Below are 21370 nucleotides of genomic sequence, written 5' to 3'. Positions count from 1 at the left end.
GTGTTTGCAGAACCTTTACGTGGCAGTTGGGGCAAGCCCTACCATTAGGCAAAGCGGGGCAGGTGCCTCAGGTATCCCCCTTCTCCTTAGCACCTCCTCAGCTAGCACGCTTCCCTCAGGTATGATGAAGATTGTTGTCCCATCAGCGGTGCTGAAGCAAGATTCAACTGCCCTCCTAGTCAGATTCCGGGGGGGGGGGGGGAGTTTCATCTTGTATTTCATCTCAGGCGGAAAAACATCTGCCCAGGTGGCAATTGCAGCTTCAGAATCCCCAGCTTCTGGCCCAAAACACACAAGCATCCCTGTATAAGCCCACACACCACTGAGCACTGCACCTCTAACCCTGCTAAACAGATTTCGTCTCTACAGGTCTGTTCATATGTATGACCACATGTGCACATGTTCACACAGACAGACCCTTGAGCTGCTGACGCAATCTTTGTTTCGTCCCTTTGTTCCAGATGGCATGCTGCTGACCACTCAGCGAGTGGAGAGTGGCGGCACCCTCACCAAGCAGGTCACCAATGAATTTGTCACCAGAACCATGATGTCTAACAGCAGCGGGACATTCTCCAGACAGACAGAGAGGCAGTTCTATGAAGCTTGAGTGGAGGAGGCAAACTGCCCAAGGGACACTTGGATTTCAATAGCTGGTGACCTCAAGCAGGCCTGCTCTGTGATCAGTTCCTGGACTGAGGCTCATGGTGCCCACTGCATTGCTTCAACTCTAATGAAAATACTGGATGCTGCTTTGAGATACCCGCGAGTGGAGGCTGCATGCATTCCAGGTGGCACCCTAAAGACATTCCGAAAAGAGTTTTTTAGCAAGATGCTTGGCTGTGAAGGGCTATTGGTTAGTTCCATTTTGAGTCGAGCTCCTGACTCTTTCCATGCTTCGCTTGGCTGCTTTCCGATATCACACGCTGGAAGATTTAACTACACACAACTGAATTTGCTTTTTAAATCCTCACCAAACCTTTTTCACTTTTGCTGCTTGTTTCGTTTTGATCTGTTCCTAAGTCATTCTGTCCCCACACTCCCACCCCATCAACAAATGGCATGCCAGACCTCCAGGGGAGGAACGGAATTGCAACTTTGTCCTCCTCCTTTGTAAGTGCAGCACAGAAGAGGAATTGTCCTTATTCTTCCTACATTGGTGTGTAGACACCCCTGCTGCTTAGGTGTGGTCCTGTAGGAACTGCTTAGTACCTTAAGTTGCATAGCATCACCGACAATACAGTGCTCCTTAAAATACGATGCACAATCTTACTTAAAATATTATATGACTATTTTTTGTTCTACAAAGGGTCCTTTATCCTAGATGTAATAAGGAGCCAAAATCCAGGCGCTAAACCTCTGCTCCTTACCATAGAAAATAAATATTTGGCACAGCTTTATAATCCATTAATGCCTTTGCTGGAAGAACCCCCTGGAATGATATCATTTCGTATTGAATAACCAAAACCAACAATATTAAGAGTTGTTGCTGAGTCCTTCCTCACTCCCCAGTGAGTGGTGGCTCACTGGCCCATATCAGTAGCTCAAGCATAGCATGCTGATTTACATCATTGGCCCATTTCGGTGTCTGGACATAACAAACTTCAGTGATTTCAGATTGCCCTTAGAATCAGGGTTGGAAGGGCAATTAGTCCAGTCCACTGCAATGCTACCCTTCCTGCCTCCTCGCCAGTGGCCAGGATTTAATTACAGTGCACAGGATTTAATTAATCCTTCAGAGCCTGCATAACACAGGCATCACATATTTTTGCACCATGTACTTTCATTCAGCCACACTGCATTGATACTGTAGTCAACACTACAGTATCCACAAGGCAGTACAACTGTGATGGTGCTACCACTACCTTTTGCTGCATGCACAGCTTGAGCTGTAGAAGCAGTGGCTTTTGCAGAATGACCCGAGGGTATATCAACAGGGGTGGGGGATGACTACCAGTAGGTAACTAAAGGCAGAATCAAGGTAGGAACTGAATACATGGAATTCTGACTAGAGACAGTTGTAGTATAACCACAGACCTGCCTTTGTTTACATTCACTTCACCTTCATTAGAAAGGAGTGGGAGTGAAAGCTTTTTGCTTGTTTGTAGGTCTTTATTTATACATATGCAGATTTGACAAAGAAGACAGACAACTCACACAATCTGATTGTACCAACATTTTACTCCTTGCTAAAAAGGCATGAGGAAGCTAGAGAGAAATGACGAGCAGGCAAGGTACTTTGATTCCTATCAGTGTGATGATTTCTCACACTGTGTGTGTTTAGCATCATTGGAAGAGTATCGACCTAACACCATTATTTGACATTTTGCATGGTTGCTCCCACAATGCTGTGGTTGTCAAACCATGTTCCAGGAAACTGTCAGAAGTCTACCCATGAATTCTTCAGGCATGCAGGCAAGTTCCCCTAAAAGACAGCCAGCTCACTTGATAGTGCCGGTTCTCACACAAAGGAACCAGCATTGCCAGTGTGCACCAAACCATCAACATGCCTCAGAATCTTCTGCAATGTGCTGTGGTTCTATGGAGGATGTATGTTGTTTGCCACACTGGCTTGTTTGCTCACAAAATTCCCTGAAGGCAGGAAGTTTGTAAACCATTGATTTGTGAGTTTCATCACAGCGAGAACAGGTAGCTGTTGCCCTTCGCTTCTATTTTGGCCAGCCTTGCCACAGGACCTTAGATAAGTATCTGTGCTAGCAGCAGAGGATCAACTGCAAATAATTTTTTACTTAGCTAAACAAGAGAGAACACAAAAAGAATCCAGGGCTGCTGCTGCTGCAGCATAGTTTTAGAAGCTAAGGTAAATGGCGCCTTCAACTTTCTGTCCCAATATACCAAGTCAGGTCCCTTGTAATCTAATGTTGGGTTTTCCCACTGACCCATTCATCGCAACAGGGAGAGTTACAACAGGGGAGTCACTGGACCTTCTGCCCCCAAAGGGGTTTCTTTTCATGGGATGCTAGAGAACTCAGCCAATAAAATGTGCTATTTCATGGCTTCTTTGTATTCAGACCCAAGCAGAGTGTGTTGTTAGAAATGTCTGTATCTCCAGTTCTTGCATTACATCGTTTTGCAAAGTCACTTTGGTCACAGGCTCTTGAAGCTTCTTACGAGTTCTTTTCACTAAGAGAGCACCACAGGCTTTAATATTAACCAAAGAGCCCATTAAAGGTGTTTGATGGGCCAGATTTCAGCAGCATAGCAGTTTTAACACAAGTTTTGAAAGGGATTGTATGCTTTCACTCACCTAACAGAAGAACCACAATAGAATGTAAATTACATTTCATAGCCACATTCTGGCTTGCAGGGATTGGTGGCATTTAATACATATGCAGTGTTTTGACAACTGGCATTCAGGACCAGATGGCTTTCTATTGCACTTATTAAACATTTTTCCTCTACGATCGCAGAAGGCTTTTTATTTCCAAGTGTGTCTGATGTGAAAGCGGCTAGCAGCTGTGGGTGTTAATGAGAGAGTAGGGCTGCACTCCTATATAAAATTAGGCAGGCCTACACACATTAATTTCAATAGGATCAGGCTCAAGAACCAAAATATTGCATAAAATTCTAGCGTAGCTAAAAAACAAAAACAAAAAAATCACTTAAATGCTGAAAAGGTCTAAGAATGGAAGACTTGAGCCAAACGGCACAGGTTTCAAAGCTAATTTGATAACAGCCTATAAAAATCACAGCCCACTGGGAAAGGTCACATTTTTGCTTCGGGGGGGGGGGGAATAACCCTCCCCAGGTTTTGCAACTGCAATACATATTATAGATTCATTACAAAAAGATTCTGACAGTCCCACCTACATGTCCTTGATGTGAGAAGTTTCGATGCAGCTTAAATGACAGTGGATGTTTTTGGAATCATAAGGGATAGTGCTATGGCAGGAGAGGGAACTGGCCATAGATGGAATGGCATTGCATACTGCTGTCCCCAGTCCTATGGACAGCCAAAGCAGCTGAACTGTGCTGTGTGACAGGGTTATTTGTATCACTATAGAATGCACCAAGTTATAGAAGCCACGGAGTTCTAAAAGTGTAATTAGCCTGGGCACTTTTACTGTACTGTAGTACCTTGGCTGACGAATGCCTTGCGACTCGAAGATTTGGCTTCCGGAGTGAGTGCTCTGCTTTGTGAACATTCTTTGGAACCCGAACGTCCAACGCAGCTTCTGATTGGCTGCAGGAGCTTTCTGCAGCCAATCGGAAGCCGTGCCTTTGTTTCTGAATGTTTTGGAAGTCGAACGGACTTCTGTAACAGATTCTGTTCGACTTCTGAGGTACCACTGTATTTTGAAAGCAGAACAGTCACTGAGCCTCCATCAAGTTAGTGGGACTTAATTCTGAGAAGACATGCAGCGGATTGCAGAGTTTCTAATAATTAAGGTAGCTCTTCCTTGTAGTAAAATCACAGGTAACTTCCAAGAAAAACACATAATCATAAATTTGCTCATGCAACACTGGATTCCATCTGTGGTATTTAGGTTGGAAGATGAATAACTTGCCACATTGTGAGGTGTAAATGAAGGACTCTTGTTCTTGAGGCTTCTTCTATTACTTTAGTTTACAAAGAAGAGGCTGAACGAACTACCAACCAACCAACCAACCAACCAACCAATCATCAGGGAAATTCAGTTAATCATACTATTTGTTTTATGTCAGGAACCAGAAGTAGAGGAAGGATGGTGGCTGTATTGACTATCCTCAACTCTTTTCCAACACAAAACAGCACAGCAAAATAGGCCTGTTCTGGCCTCACATGAAGAACAGATTCCCTGCCACAAATCGTAATGTAAAACAGTCAGGAGAAGAGACCTCTGTTCAGTAGAGCAGACTGGAAGGTTCTACATGTAAAAACCAGATTTAAGAGAGAGAGAGAGACAAGAAAGAGTTCAAGTTTTTATCAGAATTTGGAAGTCTTTGACTGGAGTCTCAGGCACATGGATCAGGGAAGCTGGCTCTGACCTTTGCAGTGCTGTGTGTCGTCGGTACCAGGGCAACAGAAAACCCTTGCTCTGTCAGGGTTGGGATTGGGAGTTGGATCATTGCAGAGGATGCACTCTGGCTCCATCAGAAGGCTGTGTCAAATAGAAGGTGGCTGTCCTGCTGTATTTTTCCTAATTGATTAAAAAAAAAAAAGGTCAGGTGTTGCAACTGTCTGAAATAAGCAGTGAGTACAAAATACGTCAAAACAAAAAGTCCTCAAGGGCGGATGGTGGTATGGAACTCTATAATGATGCAATTCCACACCTTTTCATAAAACTACAGCATAGCCAAAGGGCAGTTGTATGTTTTTGGCCACAGAAGTGCCCTTATGGTAAAGAAAGAAGAAGTAGGCTAGAGGTGAGATTTTTAAAAAATAAAAATAAAAAGATGTGCAGATGAGGGGTGATTGCCCAACTCTTGCAGAGCACTAGGAAATTCAGCACTAGGAAATTTCCCCAAGCTATTTTGGGGGAGAGGACCAAATGGAACACACACCAACTAACCAGATTAGCAATTGAACCTTACATCAACACTAGGGAAAGGTCAGCATCCTCTACCATCTCCCAGAATATAGCATGCTAACTTAGGGGACACCACCATCTACCTGACACAAGACACCTCAACCTGTCTAATGGTAGGGCCGGCCCTGCACACAAAGTGATTTCCAGTATTTAAGCTCAGCCAAGGGGGAAAAAGTGCTTTAAAAGAAACAACTGTGGGAAGATTGGCACTATTCACCAGCATATTCCACCCCTTAAAAACAAATTAAGTTCCATATCTTTTTTTTTTAACATTAAAGGCACACACCACCCTATATTTGGTGCGGTTCTGTCTTTTTCAATACATGACAACTGTTACCATCGCAACTACTTTTGACTATATATGGAATGCAATGCTAAGAAGCTTCTCTCTTTCATTATGTTGTGTTTAACTGTGGAACAGACACAATTGCAAGGGTAACTGCAGTCCAGCTCAAAGGTACTCCCAGGTCAGATCAAAGATAGGCAGAAAATACAGTGGACATGCGGGTTGCGAATGTGATCCGTGCAGGAGGCATGTTCACAACCTGCAGCGCCGCATCTGTGCACGCATGGGTTGCGATTCGGCTCTTCTGCGCATGCGCAACTGCCGAAACCCAAAAGTAACCCGTTCCGGTACTTCTGGGTTTCGGTGGATCCGTAACCCGAAAAAATGCAACCTGAAGCATCTGTAACCCGAGGTATGACTGTACAGATGAGGCTTAGCATACTATAGGATCAGGAAGCACTTGTCTGTGTTTTGTAGATAAGGGCAGAGCAGCACAGGGATCTGTTGGCAGATCTCCAGGTAACATGCAATACATCAGAAGGGTCCAAATGGTTTACCAACAGCAACAGCAAAGAGCTCTCCTTCCCCTAGATTAGACAGCTGAACTGCTTGCAGGAAAATGAAGCAGGTTGTTGTTGCTTTTCCAGTGAATTCTACATCAGTCCCACTGAGACATTGTTTTGCATGCCTGGCTGGGAGACCCCAGCGTTCCAGGAGCTCTGATCAGCCTGAAGACTGCCCACCCCATTGTGATAAACACTGTTCTGTGTCTATGTCACATACCTTGATATGCTTCTGGACTTTTTCTGCTACGCCAGATTCAAGCAGAGTAACAGTGCAGCCTCCGAATCCCCCACCAGTCATTCTGCTGCCGTAAACTCCGGGGATCTCCAAAGCAAAAGACACCAGTTCATCTAATTCTGGGCAGCTGACGTCATAGTCATCTCTGCAGGGAAAAACAGTGAGTCAGCCCCCCCAGATGTGAAGGCTATTATTGCCAAACAAAAGCGGGGGGTGATTGTTGGAAGCCGGATGGACATCCGTGGGCAGCATTCTTCCAAAGAATTACTGAAATAAGTTGGGGGGGGGGCAAATACAGGTCATCCTTCAAAAATGGTTTAAAAATGACAAGCTGGGCAGGAAGCTAAACTATGATGTCACAGGCGCTGTTCAATAGGTGCTTGTTAATACCTGGATTACATGGTAGGCAACTCTCCAAATCAGAGCCCTTTTCCCCATGTTATGTGACTGCGAGCCTGGGTTTGCCATGATGTGTATGGTTGTCTACAGGCTATGGCTACTCTTTGCTCCATATACAATACAGGTGCCTGATGGTGGAAGTGTTGTATTGGGGGAGGGAAGTACACAAAAAACTTCTTAGGAGTATACTGAAACAAGGTTCTGCATGAAGCGACAATCCAACGTAGTTTACGTACAGAAAAAAATGCAATATCCTCCAGAAGTATTCTATTGACAGATGGATCCTGAATCAATTATCTGGTATGGCCTTGAGATATAGAGGTTTTCCCCAGGCCAGCCGGTGAGCTTCATGGCTCAGGAGGGTTTCAGAATCAGGTTTCACAACACTACAGTCATTTTACTTAGTCGCAGTGTTAACACTGCTTCGCACACAGAAAAATTCCTACACAGAAGTCCCTTCCACATAGGACCACTCTACACACATTTACATCACTGAGCATGCATGTGCCAGGTAGCTGGAGTCATTTGTGGCTTGTAGGCATGTGTGTGTAATGCGAAATTGCATGTATGCAGGGCAGACCTACATGCTGAAATCTAGGATCATGTTTAAAATGACTCTTATTCTGTAATTTTTATTTTTGAAAAATCAAGAATACTGAAGCAAACATAAGAAAAGCCCTGCTGCATCAATCCCAAGGCACTCTGTTATCACAGTGGTCAACCAGGGAAACCCACAAGAGAACCTGAGCACAACGGGGGGGGGGGGGGAATCCTTTGTGTAATCTTTTGGGTAACTGCCTACCGCAAGGAACTGTGACTCTCCACCATCAGTTGCCCAAATCTCTTATAGTCCTTGGACTGCAGTGCTTCTGCAGCTCGGGAGGTGCGTTCGATTTCCCCAATGACATGCCTGGCTCGCCGGTACACCAACTCACTTAGCAAGGCCTTAGAAGCTGCAAAAAATGAAAAATGGGGAGGGGAAAAATATCAATGTTCAGACAGGTAGGCTAGGTTGGAGAATTAGAAGCAAAGTTTCAGACCATCCAATGCTTCAGCAAAAGCAGCACGGAAATTAACACTGTTAATAAGCAATCCGTATTACATTTGGGATGAAGAAAAATCTTTTAAAAGTGAGGTGCTGATGGGTTTTCTGTTCATGGCAGTGGGACTCATAATCATACGTTCCTAGAAAACCCTGGAAAAGGCAAAAATAGAGATGCAGTACAATAAACTCTGGTTTCATGCAATGTTTGAAAAGATAACGGAAAAGTTCCTTTTAGCCAGGGAACAAAGCAAATAAGCATTTTCTATGCGGAATTGCTAGATATATAATGCATATAAACTACAAATATATGAGCAGACCAGCCCCAACAAAATATCTGAGAATGTGGAACATTTGAAAGCCACCATCCTCTCTCTTTTTGAGAATATTTTAGTATTTAAAATACTATGAGTTACACACGTCTTAAATATACAATTATTCTTAATTACATTCCAATTTATAAACATTTATACTTTCTCCTCCGTCTGTCTTTTAATAAGAAAAACAGCAGATTGGTGAAAAATCCAACGAAGTTGTTGAACAAGTGGAGCAACTTCCATTTGTGCAATGTAACTTTCCCTCTCTTTTTTTTTGCACTGCCCAAATCTGCTCCGAACCATTGGGGGAACCCCCAGAACAGATCTGGGGTGAGTTGGGGTTTCAAGAGAGGTAGGAGAAGTTCTGCTGTGCCAGCAAAAGTTGTTCTGCTTGCACCATTATTTTCCTGCATACAACTCAAAAATTATGGCACCTTCTGCATGACTATGTTCTCAAGGACCCATCAAGATCACTGCCCCCCTGTTGTCCATTCCCCTTTGCTCAGGGATAGGTAAAGGTAAAGGGAGCCCTGACCATTAGGTCCAGTCGCAGACGACTGGGGTTGCAGCGCTCATCTTACTTCACTGGCCGAGGGAGCCGGCGTACAGCTTCCAGGTCACATGGCCAGCATGACTAAGCCACTCCTGGCAAGCCAGAGCAGTGCACAGAAACGCCGTTTACCTTCCCGCCGGAGTGGTACCTATTTATCTACTTGCACTTTGATGTGCTTTCAAACTTTTATCTACTTGCACTTTTACGTGCTCAGGGATAGAGGTGTGTTATTTCAAGAAATTTTGAAGGCAGGGACCCATTATGTCCCCTACACACACACACACGTCCCCTACACACACACACACACACACACACACACAGAGACAGAGAGACAGACAGACAGACAGACAGACTTCTGTATTTTAACAATACGTACCCTCTAAGTCTGCCATAGTGGCTTCTCTCAGGCTTCCCTTGCCAAGCACCTTCGCTGCCTCTTCACACTGGCGCCGACGGGTGGGATATTCACTTCCTGTCAAGATGTGCCGCACATTGGAGTTGGTGATGAGTACAACTACGTCTGGGTCAGCCAAAGGCACCAGGGAAGTCTCCAGCGACCTGGAAATCAGACAGCACAACAAGGTAGAAGCTGCAGGGAGCTTTTTAAACCTGCATCCTGCATTTCAAAGCTTCTATGTGTATGTGAATGTTTTTACAGCTCACTACATTCAAGGAGAACACTTTTCTCCTTTTAGCTTTCCATTACGCAGGAAGGTTTTAGGTTACGTACACTTTAGGGTAGAGACCCCTCTTGACAGCTGAGCATCTCTTTTTCTGAGTATTTTGTGCCTAAACTAGGCAAGATAGCAAAAGATCCATGGCTGGTTCTCCCATCCCTTAACAATGTAGCCAATAGCAGCTTTGGGGGTGTCCCCATTCAGATAAGGGCCACAGCTCCAGAATGGGGTTAACTCTTCCCACCACCACTCGCCATGCCCTAGCAATGCTTTCCCACCACCCCAAGTTGACTCATACACTATATGCTTTGTTGCTGTTGCCATCCGTCTGTCAGGAAGATTTTGGGTATCACATGGCGGACAGAGAGATGTATGCTTACATTTCCTCTAGCGCTATTGCAATGTCCTGACCTGCAGTCTATCAGCAAGGCATGGCCCTCCTTCCCCATCACAGAGATGAACTGATCCATGATGCCACAAGGCATCATTGCAAAGGTGTGCTCCGCTTTCTGGCATACTAAGGCCTTAGTTACAGGATCCCCATCGTCTGTGTTAACGAAAAGGAGAGACATTCACAGGCAGATTAGTACTTCTGTGCAATGGACAGAGTGCCAACTTTTGGCATCATGTCAGGGCTGGGGGACCTGCAGCCCTTCAAGTGTTGTTGGATTACAAATCCCATCAGGGAAGCTTTTAATGTTTGATGTATTACAGTACAGTGGTGCCCCGCAAGACGAATGCCTCGCAAGACGGAAAACCCGCTAGACGAAAGGGTTTTCCGTTTTGGAGGTGCTTCACAGGACGAATTTCCTATGGGCTTGCTTCGCAAGACGAAAATGTCTTGCGATTCCTGGGTCCCCCCCCCCTTTTCCCCAAGGCCCTAAGCCGCTTAACAGCTGTTCGCTAAGCCGCTTAACAGCTGATCTAAGCCGCTAATAGCCTTTTAGCAGCTAATCCGCTAATCCCTTAAGCCTTTAATAGCCGCTAATAGCCTTTTAGCAGCTAATCCCTTAAGCCTTTAATAGCCGCTAATAGCCGCTAAACCGCTAATAGCGCTAATCTGCTAATGGGCTTGCTTTGCAAGACGAAAAAAACCGCAAGACGAAGAGACTCGCAGAATGGATTCTTTTCGTCTTGTGAGGCACCACTGTATTTTAATATTTTGTTGGAAGCCACCCAGAGTGGCTGGGGAAGCCCGGCCAGATGGGCAGGGGTATAAATAAATTATTATTATTATTATTATTATTATTAGCAGCAGCAGCAGCAGCAGCAGCAGCATCCTTAACCACTGGCCAACTTAGTTGGGAATGATGGGAGTCCAATGACATCTGGAGGTCCACAGGCTCCATATTATTGTTTTAGGCTATTCCTAAACTATGCTTAACTTCCAGAACTGAATGAAGAACAAAGGCTAGATTAGGCTAGGTCTGGTTAGATTAAACCAAATGTTGAACTAATTCATCATTTCCCAACAGCAGCAAAAGAGATGCGTGAAATAAAGGAACATAGCAAGTTGCCTTTTACCAGGTCAGACTGCTTGTCCGTCTAAGTCAGTATTGCTGACTTCAGGATCCCAGGAACTGGACCAAAGACTTTCTGCATGCGAAGCCTGTGTTCTTTTTTTTATATTATTATTGAGTTTATTTACAACACATACACACACATTTGTCAAACTAAATATGAAGATAATAGTACAGAATCAAAAGAAAAACAAACAACAAAATATAAATAAGACATAATGAAAACTTATACAAAACAAATAATCAATAATACACACACACACACAATTATTTCAGTTCTTCTTTTCTGCTAATTGACTTCCTTCATCCTCAACACGGTGCTTTTTTGTTTTTGGTAAACTGTCTCCTTATTAGTTCATTATTACCTCTTTTTCTTTCTGTTTTTAACTTAAGTACCATAAATTATTCTGCAGAAGTTAATCGAAACAAGTCCAAGTATTAATTTGAGGGCACAATGAAGTCTGTGTTCTATCACTGAGCTTTGTTCCAATATGCTCCAACCAGTTCCCCTTAGCTAAAATGGTAGATAGTAAAAGACCCTGGATTTTTTGTATTTAAGTTCTAGACTAAAACCAGTTTTGTTTCCTACCTGGGCACAACTGCTGCAGAAATGTGTATGTTGCCACTTCCAAGGAAGCTGAACTTGACAGACCGCCACCGAGTGGAACATTACTGGCTATGACTGCATTGAAGCCTGGGAGAGGGCCAGCTATAAAGGGATAGCAAAGCAACAGGGAGAGAACAAAATATTTTAAACAAGATGGCACACAAAAGATTTTAAAATAGTTCAGGTAGGCATAGATACTAAATTACAGGCCTGACCATGATATGCCACTTTGAAGAACTGGATTATCTTCATGAGACTGAGAAGGAAACTTCTTTATAAGGCTGCCTGTGTAAAACCTAGACAATTAGAAATGCATGATTTGGTTCTCATCCGCACAACACATTTAAGGGGATTGTGAGTCACTAGGAGACCCCATCCCCCTATAGCAGAGCTGTGATTCCTAGAGTTTTCTGGGAAGAGGGAATGACTGTGTCAGGGAACTGCCATCAGTGTCCGAGGGAGAGAGCAAGCTCCAAAGGGATCCCAGAGAGTGTCCCGGGAGTGGGAGAGGCAGCCCGTCTTCTGGGGAAGAGAATCAACGTAGCTCCAGTGGAGAAGGGGGGCAGATGGGGGAATCGGCGAGGCAGTCCCATGATTCCTTGCCGGGGACCAGCGGGGAGAGGAAGGGTCCTCCGCTGCCTACGCCCTCCTTGCGCAGAAGGCTTCCGCGCAGGGAGAGTAGGCGGAGACTTGGCGTCAAAGAGCTTCTTTGCTGGAAGAAGTTTAAGAAACGCCCACTGACGGATTCTGCCAGCAACTGAGACAGTCACGGGCGAGTGGCTGCCCGGACAGGAAAGGTTCACTCAGGTAACCCAGCCAGAGGTTGGGACAAGCTTACGCACGAGCAACCCCTAGAACCATTACAGACTGTTAAACCTCTTTGAGAATTGTAGCTTTGTGAGCGGAATAGGGGTTTCCTAACCACTCTCAGTACCCTTAACAAACTAGTTCCCAGGATTCCTTGGGGGAAGCTAGGTCTTCAAAGAATTGCTTTAAATGCATAGTGCTAATAAGGCCTCAGCTTCAGTGAAAAACCCTGCATGCCACTAGGTCCGTTTTCAAAAAGCTTCAACACAGATCTGTTCCTGGCACCACTGAAGAAAATATCCTGCTGCATAATATAAGACATGAGTGAGCAGACTTCTGGTTTGTGGGTTCTGTTTTGATTTTTTCCTGGAATTCTGAGGTCCACAAAGCAGAGCCAGGCGCAAAAGAGTGTCCTCTAACAGTATGGAATTATTTAAAAATATTATATTATTGCAATAAAGTGGTACCTCGGGTTACATAAGCTTCAGGTTACATATGCTTCAGGTTACAGACTCCGCTAACCCAGAAATAGTACCTCGGGTTAAGAACTTTGCTTCAGGATGAGAACAGAAATCGTACAGCGGTGGCGCAGCTAAAGTGGTGCTTCAGGTTAAGAACAGTTTCAGGTTAAGAACGGACCTCCAGAATGAATTAAGTTCTTAACCCGAGGTACCACTGTATGAAATTATTGAAAGCAATTAAATTATGACAAAATCCTTTTGTATATACACAGCACTGAGCGGTAGTAGCGTCTCTCCATGGCTGCTGAGTTAGAATTAAGGATATTTCCTTCCAGAACTGCTATTACGGCTTCAGTGGAGATGTACACCCTTCTTTTTCTCTCTGTTACTTAAGCACTACCCCATGCAACGCAGGAATCTCAACTAAAGCATCCATGATCACAGGTGCTGTAACCCAAGAAAATATGCAGGGCACCAGGTAGGGGAAGGCTGGCTTTTGGAGAAACTTCCATGGTACCATAAACATCTTAGGATAGTGTATTCTGAACTGGACATTCCCCACTCAGCTACACAGCTGCAAATAAAACGTTTTAAATGTGTTGTAAAGTGCAATATACAAATGTGACACTAGATGGCGAAAGTGAGCCATGAAAATTCAATGTATTTTTCAAAACTTTTTTTTTTTAAAGCATTTTCACAGCATTTTAAATATGTGCCTCCTCACTCTCATTAAATATTCCACCTCACTCTCATCATCACTGACACGTCTACCATCCACATGTTGTTGTGGTTGGTTTTTGGGGGTAGGGGGATTGTTTTCATCTCCAGCAGGTGATGTCATTGTGGGCTTGTTGTGGTTCTGGACAGTCAAGAGTTAACACTCCAGGAAGCGTTCTTGATTCACTGGGTGCACTGCCCACATGATCCAGGCATTTTCCTTTGATCTGTGCTCTGTGGGGGCTGAGCTCTCTCTGGAGAACAGTCTGTCTGAGAATGTGAGCAATGTAGTTTCATTTTTGTTAGAGACAGAAAGCTGTGAACATGCAGCTAGATTCTGTAGGTTTTCTTTTCTGTTTGTTATGCTTCTAAATAAAGAGTGATAGATTAGAAGCACTGGTGTCGAGCTGAGTTATTGAAGATACCATGTCGACACAGACAAGCCATTTTATGCTGCATGTGAACTGTGCTATTATCCGGCAACTGAGAAGAGTGGCAGCGCGCGAGTGGATGCATGTGGGCACCATTATGACCCACAAACTAACAGGGCTGTCTCCATCCCAAACAGCACATCCGCCTCAATTGCTAACTGAGTCTAGATCTTACCCTGATAATGCTGAATGACCCCTTTGACATAGTTTGCCCAGCGAGGTTCTCCTGGCTCCAAGGTGGTACCTTCCATGGGAACTGGAAATGTCACCTTTTTAGGCTCGTCTGCTCCCTGTGCGGTTGTGACTATGGATATGATTCCATCTTCTCTCGGGCTCCCAACCACCATGGTTCCCATCCGCAAGGCCTGAAGGAAGAGACAATGACTGAATCCCTCATGATACCAAACAGGAACAAGGGTTATGCAAACCACCTACCAAATGGTGTTTTGTATGGTTAGAAATGAGTACAGATAACAGGGAGCAGATGGGAGAACAGGAACAGGCATAGGAATGTTGGAACACAGAGACGTTCCCAATGCCATAACTTTAGTCAATAAGAATATTTGTTTACGTTAATACTCACTTCATAGCAACATGGTGCTAAAATGGGGCTTACCTATCAAATGTAGTCAGTGGATTTGCTCTACTGACTTGTAAACAAGGCCGGGTTATCCATGGAGCCCTGCCTGAAAAGCTCAAACTCTCAGCTTAGAAAGACTGGAAGCAAAACATGCTGACAGATGAACCAGGCTAACTGCTCTTGCAGGGGGTTTTAAAAGCCATTTTTTAGCCAACAAGTGAAGTCAGAGTTGTGACTGAAGAGTGATTTGTTTCAACATTAGGAGTTAGAAATCCCTGGGTCCTAAAGAGCTGCTATTTCCTCCTTCCCTTTAATGCACTTTCTTCTACTTCATTTCCTAGTCCATGGAATCTCTGCAGTTTATCCAGGCGAGGTCCAGCAGCAGTGGTCAGTCAGGTCAGAGGAAAACTATGTACCTTTACAATTAATAGAGTACAGCCTTTGTTGTTGGTTAGTCATTTAGTCATGTCCGACTCTGTTATTCATCTTATATGTTCTGGATATCTCTCACACATATACACAGCAATCTATTTCAACAGGGATAATGTTTGGAGGTTTGGGGATAGGAAGTGCTCTACGTAAACAAAGTTAAGAGTTTGGCTACATATAATCTGAATAGAGGTAGATATTGCACGTTAAGCTATGTGCTTGATTTCTGGGCAAACTGACAATGCTGAAAAGTGTGTGGAAAAGAGGCAGCCGATTTTTAAACATTTAAGGTTTCTTCTTGTGATGATTTGTCTTATTACTGACCATAAGCTGATCTGGAAGCCTTTTGTGGCTGAAGTGTGGGGTAAAAACGCTTATTTTCTCTCTCTCAGCTGTGTAGTGTGCAAAATAAAAATATTGCTGCTTCAGAATAGTTGGGATTGTTTCAGTTCTTGAAGTAATGAGGTAGGTTTACAGGTTAGTAATTTTTTGTGGGGTGGGGGCAAATTGGAAATAAACAATATTTTCTTTAAAAGGCACACGAGAGGTCCCTTTGAATATAAGAGGAACCAAACTTGGGAGGAACCAAAGGTTCAGCATCCTACATCTCACAAGAGCAGCCAGATGCAAGCCAGCAAGCCCATAAACAAAAGTTTGAGGCCAATAACCCTTTTTCTGTTGGTTGTTTGTCTCTCCTCCTTCAGTATATTCAGAGGCACATCGCTTCCCCATGATGGGATGCCGACTCCAAAGGTCATTCCTAGAAAGACTTGCAATTGGAGCCAAAATGACTTGAAGTGCAGCTTGAGTCTCTACTCAAATATAACTTCCCCTGCAGTAGAGCTCAAGGAGTGAAGATTGTTATCTGGTCTGGTATCCATCTTCCAACAAATGTATTTTTGCCTCTGAATTTAACTTATCCTATGGGTTATATTCTGTGCGGTGGGACGCGGGTGGCACTGTGGGTTAAACCACAGACCCCAGAGTCGGTCACGACTGGACCTAATGGTCAGGGGTCCCTTTACCCTTTATATTCCGTGCAAGGTCCTACTCACAGCAGACCAAGCGAATGAGCCCAAGTGGTACAATAACCTGAAGGAACAGGTACTGAAGCAAAGCTTCGTATTTTTGTTTCTTGCTTTTTGGACTGAATTTGCGTACCTTTGGGCAGTGGCTTCAGAGAGCCATCTCTCCCCACGCTGAAACTGTGATTAATTAATAGGATCAAACATGCGGGCGTAGCCAGTATTTTTGACGGGGGGGGGGGACGACGACGACGACAGGACTTTCGTTAGAGGAGGGCAGAACCGATGTGATTGATCAGTTAAGTATTTCTATTGTTTTAAAGCTGCTTCCCCCGGCTACGCCCATGGGGATCAAACATATTTTGGAGAGGTTGTGTTGGGGGCCTCTGCAGATGGATCCAACAACTGAACCTGCCAACTAACAAAAATTCTGTACTGGGCAGGCGAGGCAACTTCGTCAGTCCCAGGTCAAGAAAGGCTGCTGCGTTGCTTTCAGAAAAGACGGCTCTCTTCTCCTCCGCTTCCGCCAAATTGTGACTAGCGAAAACCGGCATTTGTAGGATTCAAGAAGGAACAGCCGGGCACAGTATTTGCCCCTCTCTTTCTTTCTGTCTGTCTGTCTGTCTGTCTGTCTGTCCTTCTGCGCGCCACCCTCTCTTACCATAGGCAGCACGAACCCCTGGTTGTAATCCGTGTGCTCCCCGATCAAGTTCACCCTTCCCGGAGCCGACACGGCGATCTGGGGATCCAGCCCTCCGAAAAAGGTCCTGTAAGCCCCCCGGGCGGCCGCCAGCAGCGAGCCCTGCTCGGGTCCACTTGGGCTTTCCATGCTCTCGGGGGCCAGAATCCGAAGTGCCTCCGCTTGAAGGCAAAGGATCAGGAGGGAGCGGATCTCTCCGCCTCCTAAACCGGGAGGAAGAAGAGCAAAGATTGCAACATTGCACAACAACACGATCTCCGCGTAGCCCGCGCTCCCGCCCGTCTATTCTCCGGCTCGCCTCTCGCTTCCTGTCCTGGGAAAATGGAGCCCGCTGCTCCGCCCATGGACGGCCGCAACTGACCTCCAGGGGGCGCCAGGCCTCTTGCCGCCTCTGCCTCTGCAAATTCTTCGTCTTTCTCCCACGATTGCGACTCACAATGAGAAACGTCTAAGTTGTTACACCGGCTTCTCCTCCAGCTAGCCCAATATTCCTGTCTTTTTCCTTTCTCCTCCTGTGAAGAGGCTGCCTCCTAATGTTTTAATGTTGCATCTTAATCTTTTAAATTGTATTTTAATCAACTTGTTTTTATTATTGGTTGTTAGCCGCCCTGAGCCCTGTCTTGGCTGGGGAGGGCGGGGTATAAATAAATTATTATTATTATTATTATTATTATTATTATTATTATTATTCTCGGAGGAGTACCAACATGTAAGCGAGCAAAGGAAAAAGAATTCGCGGCCGCCGGCCAGCGACACGGAGGAAATGCCATTCTGGGGCTTTGGTATTTTGTTTTTAAGAGATGGGATTCATAATCATGGGGTTCCTCAAACACACCTTCTGATTCTGAGGCCTTCCTCTGATGCCAGAGCTTGCCTTTTCTCCCTCTCTACTCTAGGGAGATAATGCTCCCTACACAGGGCATGTTCTCATGCACTGTTGTTACTTATACAAGCAGCTCTCATTTTAGGAGGCGGTTACCTCAGGGTGATAGTGCCTGAAGTAAAAATTGCATATAATCAAAACACATTAGGTTCAATGGCAGGTGGGATTAGGCCTTTTTCCTCCCAGCCTGCCCACCCCCTTGTTAATTTTTTAAAATTAAGCTAGGGTCTGAAAATATGGAGCATCTCACTCAAGGTTTCTATAATTTGGTAACCTTGGGGAGTGGATATTTGCGTTATGAACCAGTCCAGAATTGTTCAGTTTGTTTATTTAGTTTTTGGGGTAAAAATGTAATTGAAACTTAAAATCACATTCTGTTCTTCAAATACATAATGGTGGTTTATGGAAAAAAATATTAAAAACACAGTAAAATAACCATGGTTGGAATCCTGTAGCCCAGGGCCAGAATATGTGTGGTCCTCAGGATACTGCTGGACTCCAGCTCCCATCACCCCTGACCAATGGCTATGCTAGCTGGGGTTGATTGCGTTGTAAAACAAAAATGTGCCCTTTTCCCCTTATGGGGTATCCAAGAGCCCATATAGAGTCCTTACGTAGGTTCCCTATTGGTAGGAGAAAATAACAGAAGCCAACCAGAGAATATTGAGAAGCAAAGCAGCTAGTAAGCTTGATCTTTATTGATCTGTTGCAACAGGGTGCTCCCCTCACACGCAGGAAAGAAGGAGGAACCCAGAACAATGGCGTACAAGGCCTTAGATAGACATTTTAAATTCCCTGCCCAGGAGCTCAACACCGCCCCTTCATACATACAGAAGGGGTGTAACCCAAGACCACCCCCCACAAACATCATATCTACATCACAGAAAAGGTGTTGTTTTTCCTGTCTGCCAGGCTATCTGATTGCCTTTCCTGATAGCCTTTCCTGATTGCCTTTCCTGATAGTCTGTCTCCCATTAAAATGCTGATTACTCAATTCCTGAGACAATGGGAAGGCTCCCTGACCCCCCTCCCTCCTTGCAGAGAAAGCATTTGGGATTCAAAAATGATTTCAGGTTGGTCTTCCTGTGCTGATCTATGTTAAGTGCTTGGTTGGTACACTTATGAACATTTAACATACAGTGATACCTCGGGTTAAGTACTTAATTTGTTCCGGAGGTGCGTACTTAACCTGAAACTGTTCTTAACCTGAAGCACCACTTTAGCTAATGGGACCTCCTGCTGCCGCCGGAGCCCGATTTCTGTTCTTATCGGGAAGCAAAGTTCTTAACCTGAAGCACTATTTCTGGCTTAGTGGAGTGTGTAACCTGAAGCGTATGTAACCTGAAGCGTATGTAACCCGAGGTACCACTGTATAGCTAAGACTTCAAAATTCCAATTGCAATTGGGAGTACAACAACATTTGCAGGGTCACAGATTTACCACCCTTCCTTTGCACACAAAACTGGAAGGAAGCTTCATTGAAAGCCAGTATTCTTCAGAGTATGCCTTGGAGTGCCTTGTTGCATGCTTATAACATTGAATCTTGTTTTATTTTGTTTTGCTTTTTCCTTGCAGAGATGCGATCCCAAATCAAAAGGGTAAAGGAATATCTGTTCACTAGTAACGGTGTACGTAGAGTTGGATTCAGAATGAATTTCTAAATCTGAATGCAACCTGTACTCTGAAGCTGTTAAGCAGAGGCTTGCCAAACCTGATAAGCAACTTATGCTGTGTACACATTGCCAGTTTAAAACTCAGTGAGGTCATTTCCCTTCTGTGTTTCAAACCTGATTTGCACATTGTAGACATCAATAGGGTTGGATGTGTTACATACTGTCTGCCCCCCCCCAACTAGTGGGTGGAAAGGGGGCATGGATGCCTTCATGTGGCTTAGGTTTTAAAATTGAAGCTGGTTTCGAGGAAAACACATCAAAACACAGTATTTCTGAAGAAACTGCAGGATAGATATGGATTGTGACTGTCCGTACAAGGTTTGTGTGAAGTACAAGGTTTCACAAACTGGGGATGGAGTGCATTGGATGCAAAGTAAACAATGTAATAATAATAAAAAAACTTTATTTATACCCCGCCCTCCACAGTCAGGGCCAGGCTCAGGACAGCTAACACCAAATATAAATTACAATAAAACGTAATAGAAAACAACAACAAACAAAAAAAAGTTAATTAAAATACGGCTTAAAATACAGTTTAAAATGCAGCCTCATTTTAGTAGTAGCCCATAAATCAAGACCATAAAGGGCAGAAACATCAGATATTCACCCGAACCAGCTATCCATGCTGGTCCTACATGGGCCAGCAAAAAAGCCAAGGGAAAATTTATATACCAAATCCCATATAAGGGGTCAGAGTGAATCTAAGCCAAAGACCAGGCGGAACAGCTCCGTCTTGCAGGCCCTGCGGAAAGATGTCAAATCCTGCAGGGCCCTGGTCTCTTGTGACAGAGAAGTCGGGGCCAGTGCTGAAAAGGCCCTGGCCCTAGTTGAAACCAATCTAACCTCCTTGAGGCTCGGGACCTTCAAAGTGTTGTTATTTATGGACCTTAAGGTCCTGTGCGGGGCATACCAGGAGAGGCAGTCCCGTAGGTACGAGGGTCCTAGGTACAGCCTTATTCTGACTCCACTGGTTGCTTGGAAATCCTCTGACCTTCCATATGTTGTTAGACTACAACCATCCGTGGCTATGTGCCATGCTGGTTGAGGCCAATGGGAGTTGGGAGCCCGCTCAGCACCTGAAGAGCCACACTTTCCCCATCCCCACTGCAACGGAACATTTGTTTCAAGAATGCGTTCCTTGCTAGGGATTGGGAAACAGTTGGCCTAAGCAAAGAGCTGTTTGGCAAAAATATGGGAGAGCAAGCAGATATTAAGGGACCGGTGGCAGTACTAACCACGTAACTATACATGGCAGAAAATGACCCTTGTCTCCACAGCTGGATTTAGGTTTGATGAGGCCTTAAGCTACTGAAGGTAATGGAGCCTTTTATATGTCCAGCTGTCCTTTGTCAACAACAAATTGTCACGGTTTTTTTGTGTTAAATATATGCTGTATGGTAATTTATGGGTATCTAAAGAACATGTTGCCATGCAGCCAATCCATGCAGAATGTAGGCACCCTATATAAAGAAAAGAGCAAACCAGTGATATTTTAGGGAGCAGGATAGCAGGCGGGCTCCATACTTACATCATAGGAGCCTACACAACACAAAACACCGTTGCTCTATGTAGGTTTTATTTTATTTGTTTTTTATCTTATATTTTGGAAATGTACATCCAGGTTTTTTTCCTTCAAATTTTTCTGGTAAGCTATAACTTGTTTAGCTTATACGTAAATCCGGCAGTGCCCGTCTCCTTCGGCTAAAAGTAAACCCACTGAAAGCGAACACTGAGTTTCAAGCAGCTAAAGTCTTTACGCCTCTGGTTCGGGACTTGTTGCGGGCGAAGTATCAACGTTCCAAAACTTGCGGAATGGCCTAAATGGGGGAGAAGGGGGAGCAGTTGCCAGCATTTAATCATTATTCTAGGTAAAATATTCATAACAACTGCAAAACCTGCCTATGTGTTCCTCCCCCGTTGATTCCCGCCCCCCG

At 44.6% G+C, this 21370-nt stretch overlaps 2 protein-coding genes across 15 annotated transcripts in view; one reads left to right on the top strand and one right to left on the bottom strand.

The window, feature by feature from the left end:
- ITGB4 (integrin subunit beta 4) overlaps nucleotides 1-3419 on the top strand; it is a 66460-nt gene extending 63041 nt beyond the window's left edge. For all 13 annotated transcript variants that reach the window (XM_083429810.1, XM_083429809.1, XM_083429819.1 and 10 more), the window contains one exon: nucleotides 462-3419. In XM_083429810.1, the coding sequence (XP_083285936.1) occupies nucleotides 462-607 (146 nt within the window). In that variant the 3' untranslated portion in view covers nucleotides 608-3419. The remainder of the gene's footprint in view (nucleotides 1-461) is intronic.
- GALK1 (galactokinase 1) lies at nucleotides 2159-17422 on the bottom strand. Of its 2 annotated transcripts, none has more exons than XM_083429933.1 (8): nucleotides 16842-17422; nucleotides 14322-14511; nucleotides 11713-11832; nucleotides 10015-10150; nucleotides 9303-9484; nucleotides 7817-7967; nucleotides 6598-6760; nucleotides 2159-5138 (listed from the first exon to the last, which is right to left on the bottom strand). In XM_083429933.1, exons 1-8 carry the CDS (start codon nucleotides 17007-17009, stop codon nucleotides 5064-5066), a joined length of 1185 nt encoding a protein of 394 aa, XP_083286059.1. In that variant the 5' UTR covers nucleotides 17010-17422; the 3' UTR covers nucleotides 2159-5063. The 2 variants fall into 2 exon arrangements, with proteins under 2 accessions (XP_083286059.1, XP_083286060.1); XM_083429934.1 differs by lacking the exon at nucleotides 16842-17422 and adding an exon at nucleotides 16317-16807.
- Nucleotides 17423-21370: the final 3948 nt, after the last annotated feature.

The sequence above is a fragment of the Podarcis tiliguerta genome (assembly GCF_965153285.1).
Source record: "Podarcis tiliguerta genome assembly, chromosome: 2".
In the NCBI taxonomy this organism is placed as follows: Eukaryota; Metazoa; Chordata; class Lepidosauria; order Squamata; family Lacertidae; genus Podarcis; species Podarcis tiliguerta.
This window is presented reverse-complemented; position numbering and strand designations above follow the sequence as displayed.